This window comes from Mustela putorius, unplaced genomic scaffold (assembly GCF_011764305.1).
Source record: "Mustela putorius furo isolate JIRA1106 unplaced genomic scaffold, ASM1176430v1.1 tig00000592_pilon_pilon_pilon, whole genome shotgun sequence".
Taxonomy (NCBI): domain Eukaryota; kingdom Metazoa; phylum Chordata; class Mammalia; order Carnivora; family Mustelidae; genus Mustela; species Mustela putorius.
Window position 1 is genome coordinate 4,492,833 of NW_025421426.1, and position 20,229 is coordinate 4,513,061.

General features: G+C 52.2%; 1 protein-coding gene across 7 annotated transcripts in view; it reads left to right on the forward strand.

Moving 5' to 3' along the window:
• Positions 1–20,229, forward strand: part of NFATC2 (nuclear factor of activated T cells 2) — a 155,482-nt gene that overhangs the window by 14,827 nt on the left and 120,426 nt on the right. For 3 of the 7 annotated variants that reach the window (XM_004746188.3, XM_004746189.3, XM_004746187.3), the window contains exon 1: positions 1,293–1,702. The exons of 2 other annotated variants lie outside the window; for them this stretch is intronic. In XM_004746188.3, the coding sequence (XP_004746245.1) occupies positions 1,573–1,702 (130 nt within the window). In that variant the 5' untranslated portion in view covers positions 1,293–1,572. Of the gene's footprint in view, positions 1–1,291; positions 1,703–20,229 lie in introns of those variants that run through there. 2 more of the 7 variants (XM_004746191.3, XM_004746193.3) reach the window with 2 other exon arrangements.

Sequence of the window (20,229 nt, forward strand, 5' to 3'; positions counted from 1 at the left end):
TGGGAGTCTCAACACTGGCTACAGTTTAGATGCATCTGAGGTCATTAGAAAACAAAACAAACAACCTTTGGATGTTCTGGTTCCCTGGGGGTTGGTCTGAAGCCTAGACACAGGCATTTAAAAAGTGTTCCAGGGGATTTCTGACATGCTGTTAGGGTTGAAGACCACTGTTCTCATCTCCTTGTCTGCCTCTGTGAGTCTATTTTCTGACTTCAGCCTACTTGGTCAGAGACCCTTGGGAGTGTTTTATTGGGGGGGGGGTAGGTGGTACTGGGTTCTTATGCAGTCAGTGTGCCTCAAATGTACTTGTTCTTAACATTCACCTTGGGTGCTTCTTTCAAAATACACATTCCTGAGCCTCTACTCCGGACTTACAGAGTGGGACACTCCAGTGAGAGCCTGGGAAGCTGTGTTTTTAACGTGTCCAGACGTACTTGTTACCAGCCAACCTCTCCATCTGCACTGCCCTCCTTGCTTGGAGGGCACACAGAGCCCCTTCCGGCTTTTCTTCCCTTTGGTTCCACTGCCAGAACCGCCCCCCCCCCCCCACCATCCAAGAGAAGAAAGCCTCTCCAGGTGCCAACCCTTACTTCATACTCCTGGTGATTCCTCCCAGCACGGTTCAAGATGATCTTTCTTCTCTGGTGTATCACCTTCATGTCTGCCCCTACCCCTGACCTGAGCTTCTCAGGGCGTCAGTACCTGATTCAGGCTGGGTCCCTGGCACCAGACATCTGACAGGGGGGTCTAAGAGGTACAGGTGTCAGGGCGGAGCTTCGCTCTCAGAGTATCTGGGATACTTTTCCGGGTCCTAAAAAACTGCATTCAGGGATCTACAGGTGACTGAACGGTAGGTGAAAGTCATGCCACAGCTGTGGGCACCCAGAGACCACCCCTGGAGGCGCAGTCTGCAGCGGAAGGGAATGGATGCCCCCCCCCCCCCGCGCCTGCGAGAAGAAAGGAAGGAAAAGAATGGATCAGCTGATCACTTAGGGCACAACTACAAGTGGCAGGCGCTTTCCCGTCTAGGTCCCCGGTCCGGCGGGGCCGCTGCCTCCCCGCGGGGAGGGACGGTGGGAGGCGGCAGGTCGCAGCGCGGCCGCCCGGGAGTGCCCGGCGGTGGTCCCGGCCTGTTGCTCGGCGCGGGGCCCGGGTGGTGCGGCCCCGGCCGGCGGGCGGCCTTCTTCCTCCCGGGCGCCGGCCCGCCCGCCTCCCCCTCCCGCGCTCCCTCCCCTGGGGCCCGGCTGGCGGCCCCGCCCCCGCCGGCCCGGCCGCCCTGTCCCCGCCTCCCCCTCCGCGGGCTGCAACAGGTGCCTCCCGGAGCAGGAAGCTCGCGCCGCCGCCGCCACCGCTCAGCTCGCCGGGCGCGTCCAGGACCCGCTGCGCCAGCGCGCCATCCCCGGGCCCGCGTGCGTCCCCTCGAGGACAGGGACCCCGCCACCTCTCCGCGCCGCTTCCTGCCCCTTTCCCGCTACCCGCCGCCCCCGGCCCCCCACGGCGAGGGGCCCAGGAGAGGGCCGAGCCCGCGCTCGCCCCCCGCCCCGCCACCACCCTCCCGCGGCTTTGCGCGCCATGGACGCCCCGGAGCAGCAGCCCGACCCCGACGGCGGGGACGCCCCGGGCCACGAGCCCGGGGGCAGCCCCCAAGACGAGTTCGACTTCTCCATCCTCTTCGACTATGAGTATTTGAATCCTATCGAAGGTCGGTGGAGGCTCCCCCCGGCCTGGCCCCCCCGAGCGCGGGCGGGGGCTTGGGCCTGCGGAGTGGGCACGGGGCCCCGCTTTGGTCCCCATGTCACACTTTCCGGGGCGCGGGGGGGGGGCGCCTGGAGGGAAGGAGGGAGAGTGCGTCTCCCCAGGTGAGAGGGAGGGCATGAGGCGTCTGGGACTGTTGCCACCCTTAGGGGGCGGTAGGCTCACTCTTGCCCAGTAGGGCGTCAGTCTCCAGCTACTTGGTGGCTTCTCCGGGAGGGTCGCCGGCAGCAAAGCTGGAGGTGGCAGAGGCCTCAGCTGGCTCTGGCCTGCTGCAGGGTCTTCGGAGGGGAAAGGAAGTGGTTGATTTGCCTCTGGAGGAAGGAGTCGAGGAGGCCAAAGAATGGAGTCAGTAGGGAGGGGACGTGCCCAAAGAGGTGCTGCTGAGCCCAACTCCCGGGGCCTGGGACGCGGACCCTCCTCTCCCGGACAGCCAGGTGGCTGACTTTGTCAGGGACTCGGTGTTGAAACTCCTGAAGAGTTTGTCTAAACCTGATGCTGGAGGGTGGTTTGGCTTCAGGGTGAGGGAGCCCGCCCATCTCCTCCCTGAGTTCCGCGGCTGCCTTTGTGAATGAGCAGGAATGGATCAGTCTGAGCTTTGTTACTGGTGATCCCCTAGCCACCTCCCATCGCTGTTGTGGATGTAGGGTTTGAGGGGGAAGGCTGGCATGTGGACTCAGGAGGAAGAAGCCTATTCTTGCCTCAGCGACCTGTCAGTCTCCGCTCGTAGGTCCCCGATGTGGCTGGGGACTTCCCCAGGCTGGGCCATCACTTCACGTGGTCTAGCAGGAGCATTTGTCGGAAGGAGGAGGTCGTATGCCCAACCTCACTGTATTTTTCTGGTTAGCAGGTTGTCTTGGAAAAAACAGCAAAAAAGAAAAGAAAACACAACACACACACACACACACACACAAAAATAACCCAACCCCAACCAGGCTTCCTGATTTTAACAGCCCAGCCCAGCTAGTGCTTGCTGAAGCCTCAGGGGCAGGCCTGTTGGTAACTTCCAGATGCATTCGGGCTTGGCCGCATCCGGAGTGCAGGAAGGGGTTGCGCGGGCTGCTTTGTGTAGGAGTCCTTTTCACGGGTATCTGGGGGCTCAGTGCCTCCCAGAGATGCTATGTCAGGCAGGTGAATGAGAGGTTTTACCTTTCCTTCTCTCCTGATCTTCCCTGGCCACGTTAGGTGAGGGGCTTGCTTTGGCTTGGATGCCAAGTCAAGATGGCAATTAGTAAATTATTCTGTATTTTGGCTGGAGATGGAAATAATTAGTTAGCAAAAGAGACCAGTCTTCTCGAGTTGCAATCTGGAGGCCATCCTTTGCTTTGAAAAGATACAATTAAGAATCTGCAAAGGATCCCTTTAAGGTTCCTTTAACATCTGTGGTCTTTGTTTGTTAAGATTAAAGTCATGTTTTGCAGGGAACTAATACTCACACCCCTCCCAGATTCACAATCAGCTAACTTCCCCCCCCCCCCTTTTTTTGCACAGGGGAGTTTTCCGGGGAAATAGTTTCCAAGCCAGATCTGATGGGAGGTGCTTTTTATAGTTTTTCTTGGCAAGTGGTGCTTGGTGGCCACCAGATGGGTATCTAAATGGCCACAGTGAAAAACCCTGGAACCATTAAAACAAAACAAAAAAAACCCAAAAACAAAAAACCCCAAACAAACTGCAAACTATTTTTTGGAACAGTTTGAGAGTCAGAGAACAGTGTTAAAGAAAACAGAGGGAGTTGCTGTACCCCGAGCTGTACCCCGAGCACCCAAGTCCCCATTTTATTTACATGACATTTGTTCCCATTCATGAACCAATACCGATGCATTATAATGAGCTAGAGTCCATGCTGTCCTGCTTGTTATGAGTGTGACATTTCGGAGGAGCGCTGGTTAGGTCAACTGTAGAGAGTGCCTCAGTTAGGGTCTTTCTGGTGTCTCCCTCATGGAAAGACTAGGGCTGTGTGTTTGGAGGACAAAGGCCACACAGCTGAAGGGACTGTGTCCATCACATCCTATCAAGGGTACCTGTTATCAACTTGATTGATCACCACTGATGCTGACCTTGACCAGCTTGGCCAAAGTAGTCTTTGTCGGGCTTCTCTATTGTAAAGGCCCTCCTTTCCAAACGGTGCTCTTTGGAAAGGAGTTCCTGCCTGGTGGGGGCTTTGCTCTGGAATCTGAAGATGAAGTTTCCTTGCTGGAAAGTAGGCGGCATCATGGCTGAGGAAGAGAAGGGCTGTTGTGAGCCTTGGGAGGCAGAGCGAGCTCTTCCAGATGTGGGACTGGCTCTGGCTTACCCAGATGTTAATGGGGTCACCTCTCTGCTTGTGAATGGTGGAACTCCCCAAGGACTGACACTAGCCTTTAGCTTGCTGTTGGGCTTTGTCCCAGGTGACAGTACATGAGTGATGCGTGTGACGGCTACTCTCAGCTCTGTGCCTGAGCTTGGCAAGAGTCAAGGAAGGAGAGGTCCAGTGGAGGTCCGTCTGTTGGTGATGGTCAGAACTTGGTGATGGGGCTTAGGAATTTGGGGGAAGTCAGATGCTCATTTTATGGAACTGGAACATCATAACAGATGCGTATTAGCTCGTGCAGTGACCCTCCGACCCTAGCAGGCGGGCTCTATTGTCGCCCTTATTTAAGAGGAGAGGGTGAGGAGTGGAAAGGTGAAGGAATTTTCCCAAGAGAGCAGGCCTGGTAAATGGCAGAGCTGAAACATGAACTTGGTTGTTCATGTGTGTGTCCACTGTGTGCAGGTTCATTTTGCAAGATGCAAAGCAGCTTGTAAGGGGCCTGGGGCTCTGGCAAGACTGGAGTTTAAAACATTTACCGACAGAGTGATCTTGGGTGAGTCATTTAACCTCTTGGGACCTTGGTTTGCTTATCTATCAAATGGCTGAAATAATAGTATTTATCTTAGTGGGTTGTTTGCCTTGAATGGCTTGACCCATTTATTTACTTAAGATTTATTTATTTATTTTAGAGAGAGAGAGAGGGAGGGAGGAAGTGGGAGGTGCAGAGGGAGGGAGAGAATCTCCAGCAGGCTCCATGCCCAGCGCGGAGCCCGACATGGGGCTTGATCTCATGACCCTGAGATCATGATTTGAGCCGAAATCAGGAGTCAGACACTCAGCTGACTGAGCCACTCAGATGCCCCTGACCTATTTAAGTCAATACAGAGTGTGATTTGTTACTAGCATTTTATTAAACCCTTGGCTTTTAATAGAGGTGCTCAGTTAATGTGAGCCATTACTCATTTACTCATCTGGCTATTTGTCGAGCATCTATTATGTTAGCTCCTGGAGCTAATAGGGAGTAAGACCCAGGCCCTGCCCTCACCGAGCTAGAGCCTCTAATTATGCTTCTCTCATTTTCTCTTGTCTAATGGCCTTCACTAGTAATACCTTCAGCCATCTGCTACATAGTAGTGGGAATGGTAGGCACCCTTGCCTTGTTTCTGATCTGGGCAGGAATACCTTAGGTGTCTACTTTAGGACTGAAGTGTACGGATTTTATTATGTCAAGGAAGTACCTACCCGTCACTATTTTCTTGAGGGTTTTGCTTAGGAATGAGAGTTGAATTATGTCATAGATGTCTTGGGTCTATGGAAAAATGATTTTATTCTTCTTAGATCTATTCGCATGCCGACTTACACTAATCGATTTCCAAATATTGAACAATTCCTGGTTTATTTTTATTTTTATTTTTATTTTTTAAAGATTTTATTTATTTACTTGAGAGAGAGACAGTGAGAGAGAGCATGAACGAGGAGAAGGTCAGAGAGAGAAGCAGACTCCCCATGGAGCTGGGAGTCCGATGCGGGACTCGATCCCGGGACTCCAGGATCATGACCTGAGCCGAAGGCAGTCGTCCAACCAACTGAGCCACTCAGGCGTCCCCAATTCCTGGTTTAAACCCCACTTGGTCACTTATGGTGGTGGGCTGGTGTCTGATAATATTTAAGGTTCCTCTTGGCAGTATTCATGAGTGATATTAATCTGTTAGGTCCTTTTTGGTATGTTACTAGGTTCGGATTTCTTTCCTTTTCCATGCTCAGGAACAATGTGTGTATCCCGTTTCTAAAGGTGTGATAGAATTCCCCTGTGAAGCCATCCGGACCTGGTGCCTTTTTATGGGGTTGTTCTCTGGTTGCTATTTCTCTTCCGTTCTCTGTTGTCTATGGGGATTGGTCTGCTTTGCACTTTCTGTGTCTACTGGAGTCAATTTTGGTAAGCCATACCTTTCTAAGAAATTATCCATTTTATTTATCTAGGTTTTCAAATTTATTTGCTTAGAGGCATGCAAAGTATGACCATTACCATACTTAGCTGTCTGCCTCAGCTGAAAAAAGTAACAGAAAGAATGAGGACAGAGCTGGGGGAGTCTCGACCAGTGCTCCTAGCCTCATCGTGGAGGGAAGAGAGGTGTGCTGGCTGTCAGGGGACAGATTAGAAGTTTTATTCCTTTGTGTGTGCTCAAGAATCGAATGAAATGAATTAGTACTTCTCCTAATGTCTAAAACACTGGGAGAGATGGCTGGCCCTGGGAGTCCCTATCACCTCCGGAAGTGCCCCATCCCCTCTGGACTGTGTTAGGGACTGACCCACTGGGAGTGATCCCTGCTGGTAGGCCTCAGTGGGTCTGGTGTGTTCCCCCTGATAAGCTAATGCACATGGCGCCAACCTTGACCTTTCAGACCTCCTGGTCTTACAGAGTCAATCCTGGTGGTCCTTAAAACGTTTGGGTCTCAGGCCCTTTGCAAAGCTAATGAAAGCCACAGATCCCACATGCACACACACTGTAGGAGCACGTGTACACACCTATCAGGCACGTACATGCGGCGCGTGTGCATAACCCGTGCACGCCCCCCTCCACTTCCCCTCTGCCCTCCCCGTGCCTTTCATACCGTTTTCAGGTGGACTCACAGACCCCACTGGAGCCCATCCCCTCTTGTCACCTGCACTCCCACTCAGGAACACCTGCTCTCAACCCATTCCGGGGACAATTAAAACTTCATTCTTTCAGCAAACACTCGCTAAGTGCTGGTTTGGTGCCAGCCTCCGGAGGTGGAGGGGGGCGGTGTGTAGAGACAATTAGATGTGGTCCTCCCCTTGCCTGGCCCCCAGGCCAGTGTAGGACACAGCCTGGTAAACAAATAGGGACCAAGGAGGTGCTGGGATAGAGTATCATGGGTTTTTTTCGGTGCTTGCTAAAAATAGAGTTCTACCCTAAGCAAGCAGGTTCGCTAAACACATGTGACATTCAGAGACATTGCTGTCTGTGTGTGGAGTTAAGGACGGGCCTTGTTAAGCCTGCTTTGTACAAACAGCGTCTCCAGGTGCAGCCGGGAGGGTGAAATGAGGGCTAGGGTTGAGCCGCTGCCTTGTCCAGGAGGCGAAGGAAGTGGGGAGAAAGTTGCCCTAAGCATTCGTCACTACCGAACACGTCATGCGCGCTTCCAAATTCAAGGTCCTTTGTTCTGGAGGCGACTGGGAGGGAGGCCCTTAAAACCTTAGAGCCAATTTGGGTTGGTTCCCGAGGTGTCCTAATCCTGTAAGGTGGAGGGGCGCGGGCTGAATATATTTGAAAAACGCAGTGTTGTGGCCGGTGGTTCTCAGTCCTGGCTGTGCGTTAGAATCGTTTAGCCGCATTTGGAGCCAGGGAAGTCAGACCCTTTGCGGGTGCGTTACCTTTGCGGAGTCATGCGGTGGTAGATGGCAGGGCGGGTCTCGAGCCCAGGCAGCTGGGGTCCTGAGTCCCTGATGTCAGTACTACAACTCAGCTTTGGGGGCGTCCCAGGTACTGGAGCCTGGGCTGACTGTACCCCTTATATTGGATATTTACGGAATCATGAACTTCAGATTTTCTGCTGTCCTCAGGGGATTATATTCCTACAGCAAAAGTAGCAATGATAAAGGACAGGGAATCAATGGGAGTTTTGCCATTTTTATATTTTTTTCTGCTTCCCAGGGGATTGATGTGCATGCCTCCTGGCCCACGTGTTCCCCCAGCCCCAGAGGTCATTGGCTTAGTGGGTCGGAGCACCAGGTCTCAAGTCAGAGAGCTCTGGTTTGAAATTCTGATTTGGATGCCTCCTACCTACATGACCTTAGCCAAGCAAAAGTCCCCGGCATTAGCAAGCACATACTAAGTTATTGCTAAATGGATGGAGGAAAATTATTAGTGGTATGCCTAGGGACATGAGATTTTGCTTCTCTGGGCTTGTGTTTTCTTGCCTGTGCCATGGGGATGGTGATAGCAGTGCTCACCTGCTGGGGCAGATGTGAGGTTACCGGGAGGCAGTGCGAGCAGAGATTGGGTGGCCGTGGCTGTGGGCTCTGGGAGAGCTTCCAGGTCTCCTGACTTCCTGCCTTGGATGAATTCTGAGCTTTAAGAGAAGACCTGCCCAGAATAAAGAAGATACTGGTCCTTGGGGAGGAGCATCTGGCTGCCGGGCTGGGGTGGGTGCTTTCTACCTTTCTTTTTTTTTTTTTAATTTATTTATTTGAGGCAGAGATCACAAGTAGGCAGAGAGGCTGAGAGAGAGGGAGGAGGCAGGCTCCCTGCCGAGCAGAGAGCCCGATGCGGGGCTCCATCCCAGGACTCTGGGATCATGGCCTAAGCCGAAGGCAGAGGCTTTAACCCACTGAGCTACCCAGGTGCCCCAAGTGCTCTCTACCTTAACGCACCTTCCGTACTGACTGAAATACTGAGGCTCCTGCCTCAGCCCCAGAACGGGGCCGGCTGCAAAACCTTTCTCAGCTGGCCAGACTCCGGGGCTCGGAGATTCCCCTGTGGCTGCCTTTCCTGGGGAGGCAGGGTTTCCCCAGGTGTCCTGCCCTGGCCCCATGGGACCCTTGAACCAGGGCCAGGAAGGAGCAGCCCTGGAAAGTGCAGTGGGATGGAAGCCTTGTGGCTTCCCCCCATGGAGGGACTTCCTCCTCCTTCCTCCCCAGCACAGGAAACGGCCACAGGCTCCGCAGAGCTCCAGCCAAACTTGGCTTCCCCAGGCTGGTGTGAGGTTTGTTTTTTCTGCTGACTGTTCAAACTGAGCTCAGGGAAGAAGGCGAGACTCGACCCTGGGGCTCTTCCCGGGATGGGTCAGGGGCTGCGCGCTTCCTTACCTGGAGCAGAGCCCAGTACGGCCCCCCACCCCCAAAGCAAGAACGACTGCCTTTGACTTTTTCCTGAATTTTTGCAGTGAACTTTACCCAAAATATGGAGACGTAGAGAATTGATAGAACTTCACATTCCCACCGCCTAGCTCTAATTACCCCTCACTTACTCTCGACACTCCTGCCCCCAGTTACTTTAAATCAAATTCCAGATGATACACTGTTTTCGTTAATAACCGGAGTAGTCTGTAGCTCTCCAAGATAAGGACTCGAGAAAAACCAAATGCCGTTATTGAACTGAAAACAGAACCATAATGACTTAATTTCGAATGTCTAGTTGCAAATTCCCCGCTTGCCTCACAAGGATCTTTTTTACAGTTAGTCAGGATCAAGAGCCAAACGGAGCTTCATATTGTATTTGGTGGATGGAACCACTGTGTCTCCTTCTAGAAAGGTCCCCATTGGTCTGCTTTCTTGCTGTTTCTTTGCCGAAGAAACCAGGCCAGTTTTCCTGCACTGTTCATCATGGGCTGGATTTGGCTGGTGGCGTTCCTGGGGTGTCTTTGAACATGTTCCTCTGTCCTTTACATTTCTTATAAACTGGCATTTAGATGAAAAGCTCCATGGCTTGGATTTTTATTGCTTCCCCCTCAACAGCTTCCATTATGGGGGAGGGGATATATACCCAAAGGCAGGCCAAGCAGAGAGATGACTTTTCCTGAGGTGGCCTTTGGGACCCTCCTTGCCTCCTAATCTGGGCTTTGGAGGAAAAGCACATTTTCTCCACTGGACCTATTTTCGTTAAGATGCATTTCTAGAAGCCAGCCCTTCCCATGTGAATTTTAATTGAGCCATGCCTGGGTGAGCTTTCTGAAGGGAAGAAAGCCGCCTGCAAAGCTCGGGATTCATAAAGGCCCTTATCAAAACAAACCTGCTTGGGCACGCCTGCAGGAGGGGGGCAGTGTTAAATGAGGAGGGGAAACACGTGGTCTGCGGTGCCTGTAACCGTGGCCGTAAAGACTACAGGCAGGGAGGGGCTGCTCACCTGCACGCTGCTGAGAAGGTGGGCCGCGATCTGCGATCCCCAGAGGGTGACGTCACCTCTGTTGCCGGGGACAAAGGAGGAATGCCATTAATGACCGGGGTTGGCAGGGCCACTGATTAAGCGTGCCCGCCCCTGGGAGCAGGTCACCACAATGAAAACTGCCCCTGGGGAGGGGGAGAAGTGTAAATAAAGAACCTGTCCATCAATCTGGTATTAATTTTAAATCTCTGCCCCTGGCCAGGAGTTCAGGGGCCCCCACTGTTCTCAAGGGGGAAGTTTCCACTTGGAGTTCAAGTTGGCTAAAAAAAAAATGGGGGGAGCAGTGAGCTTTTCACAGCTGTGCCAGGGGTTGTGGGACTGAAGGGGGGCAGCTTTGAGGGGCTGGCATGAGGCCGAGGGGTCTTCGCTGAGCTGGCTGGAAAGTGGGTGCCCACCCGAGTCCCCTCGCGCAGGCCTGTGACGGAGAGCTGGGTTAGCCGTGGCCAGCGCTGTTTCTGAGGGAGGATTATCTGGAGTCTATTTCTGTTAGTTCTGACCAGACCTTTCCTTCTCCTTTTGGTGAGGAAGCTGTCGGAGCTGTGTTCTCTGTCACGCACCACATGGCCCGTGTAGAGGGACGGTCTCTCCTGTTGGAAATGGGCCTTGCTCAGTTCCTTTTGGTCTCGCACGGCTGTCCTTAGAAAGAGGGGCCATGTCGTCTGGTGACCGGACAGATAAATGACGGGTTCATCCTATGGGGAGGTACGACAAGGTGATAAAAAAAAAAAAAAATAAAAATAAAATAAAATAAAATAAAATGTGGCCGCACACCAGACGGATGAATGTTAGAATGTTGGACGAAAGACACAATCTGTCCATGCTGGAGATGTGACATTCGAGAACAGGCAAACCCGGTCTGTGGTGCGAGAAGTCAGGCCGGGTGAGTGTGCCTGGCTGGGGCGGGTTGGGGGTGGGGGGCACAAGAAGACCCTCGGGCGGGATGGAGAAAATTGTCTCTATCTTGAATGGTGGGTGACCGGGTACATGCCTATGTAAGAAGGCACGAGAGGTACATCTCACATTTGTGTATTTTACTGCGCACGGGACGTCTCAGTTTGAACACCAGCTCTGGCCCTGATTGTTTTGGGATTTTGGGTGAATCTCTGCACCCTTAAGCCTCCGTTTCTCTCTCTGTAACACGAAGGACTTGATGACACCCGCCTCCCGGTGCGGGGGGCGTATGAGCTGCGGAGACGGAGGCAGCCGGCGCGAGGTAGACAGAGGACGGTCTCGAACTTCTTGAAACAGGAGGGGCCCTTGGAATGACTGCACCGCAAGAGGTGGGTCTTCCCACCCCAGTGCGAGGGTGGAGATGACGCCTGCTGTCTGCCCGCCGCCTGGGCCCTGCCGCCTCCATCCAAAAGCTGACCTCCAGGCCTGGTGGGCTGCGGATTCTGTCCGCTTCTCCATCCCTCTCCGAAAGGAGTGTGTGTCCGCCGGCGGGTGCGTGTGACTTCGCACACAGCCGTGCCAGGAGCCCGTCTGTGAGGCCGATGGCTTGCAAACCGTCCTGGGTCTCGTGTCCCGGGCGCCCGGCCTCATGGCAGGCTGCCTGGGAAGCGGGACCGGGCCTTCTTTTCTGTCCTGTCTGGTGAAGGCAGACAGCTGTCTTCGCTGGGACACGGTCAGCAAAGAGCAGAGCGTTCAAGGTGGCTTTTTCCAGCGGTTCCACATGGGCGAGACAGGATGGTAAACTGCCTTGCTTCCCGTTCTGGAATTTCTGGACCTGACTTATCTGGATGGAATTTCTCACCTTTCATGCCCTGCGTCTGGGTATGTCATCTCCGAGGGACGAGTGTGACAGCCAGATTCCCCGTCATCACACACACACACACACACACACACCTCACAGATGGGGAACCCAACGGCTGTTCTGTGGGTGCGCACGGTGGGGGCCGCAGGGACCTGGGGGGACCGGGCTTTGGGGAAAGTTCACTGAGCACTGAACTCAGTACTGGGGGGCAAAGCTTGAGGTAGCTTCGCGAGGAAGGGCTTTGCTCTGGGTGGTGCGGCCCACCAGGCGCTCCTTGGGTGACCCCTCTCAGCCCCCAACGCACGGGGGCTTCTCCCCTCTCCTCCGGCCGCACTCTGTGGGGCCAGGCTGTGGCATCCTCGGTGCTGTCGTGGCAACAGACTGTGATGACTCAGACCCCAGGCCTGGGACTCGCACCACCTTGGGGCGTGAGCTCATCAGGCGGTGGGTCCACCACCTCAGACAGGGAACGGCCCGCAGCCCCAGGGCCTTGCTGCCAGGCCGAGGGGCGTCTGGCTTCTGGGCTATGACCTGGCTCCTGCCTCCAGGTCCTTCAGGCCAGAAGGCACTGGTTCTCCTGGTGCCCTCCCCTCCCCCCAAGGACAGCCCTGCGGTGGTTCCCTACCGGGGTTTCTATTTCGGTCATTCTATTCTGCTTCCTGAAAATTCCACCCCCTCCCCCTCACCCCCCCAAAGCTCTAGGCAGAGAAGATGTTCTCTTGCTGTTCCTTTTTTTCAGGAGCGATCTGTTGGCTGGTGGGTTGGCACCGAAAGGCCGCCTCAGACTTGGCCGTGTGTCCCCGGGGGTGAGCAACAGGCCTGCGAGAGGCTCCAGGAGGAGAGGCGCTGGCAGAGACCACCGTGTGGCCTCAGTGGGATTTTAAAATAAATTGTTGACTCAATTCCGGGGCAAATGGAGGGACTGTGAATATTTCAGAAGAAAGGAATCTATGTCCTTAGCTGTCGGTTGCCTTCTGATGGAGCTCCCAGAGCAGATCTAACTTTTGAGGTACCTCATAATCCCAAGCTTGGGGTTAAGGGGTCACCGTCCAAGACATAGTCCCTTTCGTGAATAGCAAGCTAGAATGACGGTTAGGAGGTGAGGGCGGAGGAGCCAGACAACCCCTTAGAAGCTGTGTGACCTCAGGAAAATTAGTCACCCTCTCTGAGCCTCATTTTCCCCAGTGGTAAAATGTGGAAACTATCACCTGCTTCACAGGGTTCTTAAGAGACAAGCCTTTACTATGTACTCAGTGGTTCTTGGTATAAAGTAAGTGGTATAGACATGTTAGCTATCATCCGTTTTTATAATGGCGAGTAGCTTACCGAGTCACTCACACTTTAGTCAGATTTAGTTGATCAGCTCCCAGATGACCGAGGGGAAAGAGTAAAAGCATAAAATGGAAGGGGTATTGGAGGCCTTCTTGACATACTCCCCATATTTTTTGAAGGCTAGCTGAAAAAGTTTTCCCAAAGTACTGATTAATCCATCTTATTTTTATTTTTTATTTTTTTAAGATTTTATTTATTTACATGAGAGCGAGCGAGCGAGCATGGGCAAGGTGAGGGGCAGAGGGAGAAGCAGAACCCCTGCTGAGCAGGAGGCCCCCAACATGGGGCCTGATCCCGAAACTCTGGACCTGAGCTGAAGGCGGACACCCAACTGACTGAGCCACCGGGGTGCCCCCAACTTATTTTTATAAACCGTTCTTCCTTTTTTCTTTTAAGTAGGCCCTATGCCAAGGTGGTGCTCAAACTTAAGACCCCGAGATCAAGAGTCACATGCTCCACTGACTGAGCCAGCTGGGCTCCCCACCCTTCTTTCTTCTAATGCATTTGGAGGCACGGGGGCTAGTGTGTGTCATGCTGGCGAGTCGGGAAATAAAGCAGCGGGAGCCCAGAAATGGTGAAGCTTGCATTTACAAAAGCTCTCTGCCAGTGACAGTAATAACGCCACCACCACCACCACCGACAGCACCACGCTGATAGATCTCATTCCTTCGGTGCTTATTCTGTGTGTTTCAAGCTCCATGTGGACTTGGTGCATTGTCACTGACCTCATCACTGTGAGGACTAAGGGTTCCTCTGGGCACACAGCCGAAGGATAGGGCAGTGGTGCCGGGGTCCCCTAACTCTGTGCTAGGTGAGACGTGGATCTCAGTGGGGGCACCTTGCTGACGTGGGGCCAGGGGTGGTCTCCCTGGCGATCTCATCCTGCAGTCTCCTTGACAGTGGTCAGAGGCCTCCCTACACATGCACAGGGCCCGGATACTGGGGGGAGCCCCCCGGAAAGCCGAGAAAGGGGAGAGTGCTGAGAATTGGGACTTCCAATGTCTGCTGCAGAAATAATGCACCTGCTGGGGCTGACAGTGGGCAGACGGCCCCTTGCTGAAGCATTTTGGGTTGGAGGGCCCGGATGAATGCTTCCATCCGTTTTGGGACCTCTGCTGTGTGCAGGCCCTGAGTGTGGCCCCAGGGCTGTGCAGCATAGAACGGGTGTTCTCAGCTGGTGTGGGGTGTTCTGCCTGGCGGGAGACATTTGGCAATGTCTGGGGACATTTTTAGGACAGGAGAAAGGTGGGGCTATTACTGACATTGAATGATTAGAATTCGGAGGTGCTGTTAACACCCCATAGCCTGAAATAAGAGTATTATCTCGCCCTGAATGCTGCTGGTTCCAAGGTTGAGACTCCCTGGCCTGGTGTTTGATGGTGCTCTTGGCCTGCCGGGGTTCAGGCGGTGGGACCTCAGGCAAGTCCATTCACCTTATTGTGTCTGTTTCCTTATCTGTAATGGGGGTACACAGAGCCCACCTCGTAGGTGGTTGTGAGCATGGAATAATTCACTGCATGCCTGGCATGTAAGTTCTCCAGCTGCTTTTGAGGTTTATGATTATTATTAATGAGGTATTTTGAGGTTTATTATTATTAATGATTTATGACCCCTATCTGCCTTCAGAAAGTTCAGGCTAGTAGGGCGACAGACAAGTAAGCTGTAATTGATAGACTTCATGACAGGATTCTGTAGGTTCTGTAGGATCTAGTCTAATCCAGACTAGGGAATCAAGGAGGGCCTTTAGGAGGAGGTGGCCCAAGTGTAATCTTGATCAACAAATAATGTCTGGCTAGAAGTGAGGATAAGAGGTTTGAAAGGGGGCTCCTGGCAAGGGGAACAGCAGGTACAAAGACATGGAGGCACAGAGGACATAGAACAGCAGCCACTGAGTCCCCTGTCATGGCTTCTACCTTCTTCCTCTCCCTGGGTACTGCTGCCTTACATAAGGGTTGGGCATCTCCCATGGCAGATGCGATTTTATGTGGCCCACTGAGGAGTACGTTGCATGTAACTGGTGCCATTTTTTTTTTTTTTTTTGCAGTGCTACTTTGCTTTGAATGAGCCCAAGGTAGGGTCTCAGTTAGATGCGGCTGTGTCTTTAACACCTTTCTTTCTAGCACTTACCATTCCCTTCCCCCCAGCTCCAGCCTCCGAAAAGGCAGGCTTACTGGGGTTGTGGAAATATTCTACATCTTTATTGTGGTTGTGGTTACAAGGGTGTATAACATTTGGCAAAACTCATCAAACTCTCCATAGTCAAAATCTGTATATGTAAGTTCTACCTCCATAAAAAGAGAGCATTCAGGGCCAGAAAACGGGTGGGCCTCCCGGTAGAGCCTTTGGCCAGCCACAGTGTCTTGAACCTTGAATTTAGTAACTTTTATTTTTATTGTGTTTTGAACCCTACCTTCTATTTATGGAGGTGACGCAGATTTTCCATTTGTGGTAGTGGTATAAATTTTCCTTTAAAAAAAAAATTAAAGTACTATGTGAGTGAATTTAAATATAGAAATATTAAATAATATTAACCAGTGGTATAGGGGTATCACAAAGATCATGCAAATGGTAAAAAGAGTGAGGTTTTTGGGAACCCTCCTGAAAATCCAGTGGTTCTAGGATGAAACTCACGTTGCCCCGTGGCTCTGTGGGCATGGCCGTGACCCTGAGGGGCTGGCTGTGAGGGGGGCAGAATTACTGTGCAAGGAGGGTGAGCTGAGAATCCTAGCTGCTCACACAAGGGTGTTCACGATGAGCCCGGGATATTGACCATCAGGCACCCAGAGGGCCGAGAACGGAACGATGATAAATTACCTTCACATTCCCTGCTTGGTGTGAAACTTGCAGAATCTCGAGAGGAAAACGGGAACGGAAAAACCTCTGCTGCTTGGATTAATTAAAACCAGCGTAAATGCTCTGGATGCTTTTGCTGAGCAAACGGTCCTTTCTGTTTTGTGTGGCTGCCAGCGAGTGTGAGTGCTGTGTGTTTTCGTGGCTGAGTTTCAGCGACTGCTCACGTCAGGCCTGAGGGGGTGTTCCTGATGAGACACGATGCCGTTCATCTGATAAGGCCGGAATTTTTGCTAAGAGACTTTTTGTGGTTTGTTGGGCTGGTTCACAGGGTAGTGGATTATCAGAATGTTGTCGGACATGGATTTGATGTTGATCTCTTGCTAGACTAAAAATCTGCCCTCTGTTAACCTGCCGGGAAGGTGTGCGTGTGTGCGTGTGCATGTGCGTGTGTGTGTGCATGCACACATTGATACAAGTTGTGATCCACTGCCTCTTGGTAAGAACTCAAGACCCTACACACCGCAGCTACAAAAACCAAAAGATTTCACAGCTGGAAGTAACCAAGGAAACCGATCTAGTCTAGTGCTGTCCTATGAATGGGAAGGTTGAGACATAGAGCCGGTGAGGGACTTTTCCAAGGTCACAAAGCTAGTTAGTGGCACGGTAGGACTAGATCTCCATTTCCTGCTTCTGTTTATCCTGTATATCCTGTCATGTCACCTCTGTGCCCTGCCACCTTTAAAATAAAATAAAAACATGTTTCTTTGGGGAATTGTATTTCTTTTCTCAAGGTCATACAGAAATCAGTCTCCTTTCTGCCATGCCTCTGGGGCCCGATTACTTAGTTCCCCTCCCCGGAGGAAGTCACTGTTACCTGTAGCTTCTAGAGGCAGCCTGTGTAGGCAGCAGCTGTGTGTGTCTGTGTGTGTGTCCCTGTGCACACATTCTTTTAGCCTCTGTTTTTATGCTGTGTGTGCTGTATCTGTATGTACCTTGCTTTTCTCCTTTGACTGTATCTTGTGGTCATTCCAGATCAATGCAGAAAGAACTTTTCCAACCCTTTTCTAGCAGTGCTGTATCCCATTGTGTGAATAAACAAGAATTCAACCCACCCCCAACTGACGGACCTTAGGATGTTTCCAGTCTTTCTGGAATACAAACAGGGCAGTATTTTTTTTTTTTAAGATTTTATTTGAGAGAGAGTGAGGGAGCAAGCATGAGCAGGAGAAGAGGTAAAGGAAGAGGGAGAACTCAGACTCGCCTCTGAGCAGGGAGCCTGATGCGGGGCTTGATCCCAGGTCCCTGAGATTACCACCTGAGCCAGAGGCAGACGCTTAACTGACTGAGCCATCCAGGTGTCCCCCAAACAGGCCACTATTAACTAATCTATGCATACTTCATTTTGCACATAAGAGGGTTTAGCTGCAGGATAAATTTCTAAGGCAAGATCGTTTGGTTCTAAAGATATGTATGTTGGAATTTTGATAGATTATTACCAAATTACTCTCTGGAGGTTATATCTTTCTTCCTTTTGATTTGGATATTAGCATCTTTGAGTAGCAGTTTAAATATTTCATATAGACTTTCGTGAACTCACGTTTAAAAAATTCATTCAGCCAGGGGCATCCGGGTGGCTCAGTGGGTTGGGCGACTGCCTTCAGCTCAGGTCATGATCCTGGAGTCCTGGGATCAAGTCCCACATTAGATTCCCAGCTCCATGGGGAGTCTGCTTCTCTCTCTAACCTCCCTTCTAATGCTCTGTCACTCTGTCCCTCTCTCAAATAAATAAGTAAAATTAAATAAAAAAAAATTCATTCAGCCAACCAACACATATGGGTCCTGTCCCAGTGCTAGGAATACATTAGGTGGTAAAAGAGTCCTCATAGAATTTGCTGTTGGTAGGGGTGAAGCTGGAGGCTGGGAGAGAGGCAGGCAATAAACAGCTAACTTCAGAATTATTTAATTGGGATTTGGGGAAGTGTATGGAGCAGAACAGAGAAGCATGAGTGGGCTCTGACCTAGCCATGGAGACCAGGGAGCCTTCCCCAGCACATGGCATTTCAGCTGGAAGGAATGAGTAGCTTTAGCTATGTAGAGAAGGGGCCTGGGTGTGGTGGTGGTGGCAGGGAGGACCTGTTGTGGCAGAGGGAACAGCTGTTGTGGCAAAGGGAACAGCAAGTGCAAAGGTCCTGAGGCAGAAAGGTGGTAGGTGCTTTATAAGAACAGAAAGACAGCCAGTTTGGTTGGAGTCCTGAGAGAGAAGTGGGAGAGCAGAGCAAGTTGAGGCCAGAGGTAGCAGGCAGGGCTTGGCCAGGCTGGCCTAGTTGAGGTTGTTTATCTTTACCCTAAGAGCTGTGGGAAGCCATTTCTGGGCTCTCCCCAGGGGTGGGGACACCATCTGGACCCCTTGAGATCAGCACAGCTAGACCAGGCAGCATTTAGTCCAGGATGGTCCAAAAAGGGCACCAGGAGGTTGAGGATCACCTGCGCAGGCACCTTGGCTCCCCAAGGCAAGGGTAACTTTAGGAAGAGACCCCATTTCAGGCTTGATGGACCTTGGGCATGCTTCTTCTGCTGTTTGCCCAGTCACTCAGCAAATGTTTATGGACAGCCTGTGCTAGGTGCCTGGCACAGTGCCGAACCTCAGCAGATAATGGCTCCAAGTCTGGTGTAGCCTACATAGTCTTGTGTGCTGGTTGCCAGCTTCCGTAAAGGGCCAGATAACTGATATTTTAGGTTTTGTGGGCCATAGAGTATCTGTCGTAATGATCAACTCTACTGTTGTAGTGCAAATCCAAGCCATAGACCATATGTAAACAGATAGGTACATGGGTGCATTCCAATAAAACTTTATTTAGAAACACAGTCTGTGGGCCGGATCTGGCCCAGGAGCTGCCGCTTGCCTGCCCCATATCTATGGGCGTGAGAGTCCCTTTACAGATCATACCTGACATGGTGTGAGCTGGTTAACGGGTTAGCAGAGGAAAGATGGCAGGGGTAAAGAGTGGAGAGTGAATAGATACAGGAAGAAGTTAAGGGAAGCAGCCATGAGAAGATCTCGGCGGGTAGAGTTTCCAGCAGAATGAACAGCACTCGAGAGCTTTAAGGTGGGAGCTACTTAAAGAACAGCGAAGGGGTTAGCGGGGCTGTTGGTGAGTCAGGGTGAGGTACGAGTGGCCGGGTGGGCCCCGGCTCAGGGACAAGTGTGTTAAGGATTTCAGATTACATCGGGGGAAGCTTTGAAATGCCTGGGGGCGTTTCAAGAGGCTGCTGCGGGGTGAACAGACTGGAGGGGCGAAGGTAGAGTGGGGAGCCCAGGGAGGAGGTGCCTAGAGTCCAGGTGAGAGAGGATGGCTGGCAGCTTAGGGCTGGAGCATTGTGGAGAGGGAGATGGGTGTGCCTGTGGCTTATGTTTTGACAGGAGAGCCATCAGGATTCGCTATGGATTGGACAGAAGGCATGTGAGAGAGAGGAGTCCGGCTGACCCAAGCCCTGGCAGGGAGGGTGGACGGGCCTCTGCTGAGTGGGGGAGCTTGATGCGGGTCAGGGTGGCCGGGAGGAACAGCGCCTTCCTTCACTCGGTCTGCTCTCAGATGTGGGTCCTTTCGCAGTGGCAGCAGAACGCTGCTACTAGAGAAAAATGAGATCCTTCTGGACTATTTTTAATAGCTTGGGAGACTCTAGAGTCATGGCTCTGCCTTTTGAGGGCAAGGGGCTAGTCTGTGGGATTTCTCATCCTGCAAATTTGGGTGAATCTCTTCCCCTCCCTGGGCCCCAGCTTCCCCATCTATAAAATGGCACAAGTTGAGACATGATGCAGAAGCCCTCATTCTAAACTAAGCCAGTAGGTACACTGGAGCATGAAGGGCTGGGATTTGAACCCAGAGCCCCTCGGACTCCAGAGCTGTGTGGTCTCCCCCTCCATCCCATGGCTGTGTCACACATGCAGAATGACGAGATAAGCCTAGGTGTGTGGCTTCTAAACCGTGGTTTGTGACCCACTGGTGGGCCAGAAGTCTGTTGAATGAGTTACGACCAGCATTTAAACCAAATAACCCCATCTGAGAGGAAAGATAAGAGTGCACTGTATGTAGCAGGGTAAGTATTGTTTCGCGAAGCTTTCGTTTCAGTCTCCAGTACATACGATGTGACCTGAGTTGTGAAATACGGTGCATCTCTGCCAGGGGTTCCACGGAACCACACGTTCGGAGACCACGGGCCCAGGGCATCCTGCAGGACTCAGACGAGCTGTGCTCTGTGCACCTGCGCCAAAACCTTGCCTTCCTCTTCAAGGAACCTGGGATGAAATGGCCTCCCTTTCCTCCGCTGAGGGGAGGAAGCTCCAGCTTGGGGTTTGGTGTGGCGGGGATTAGAACGAACAAAAACAAAAAAGCAGGAGACGA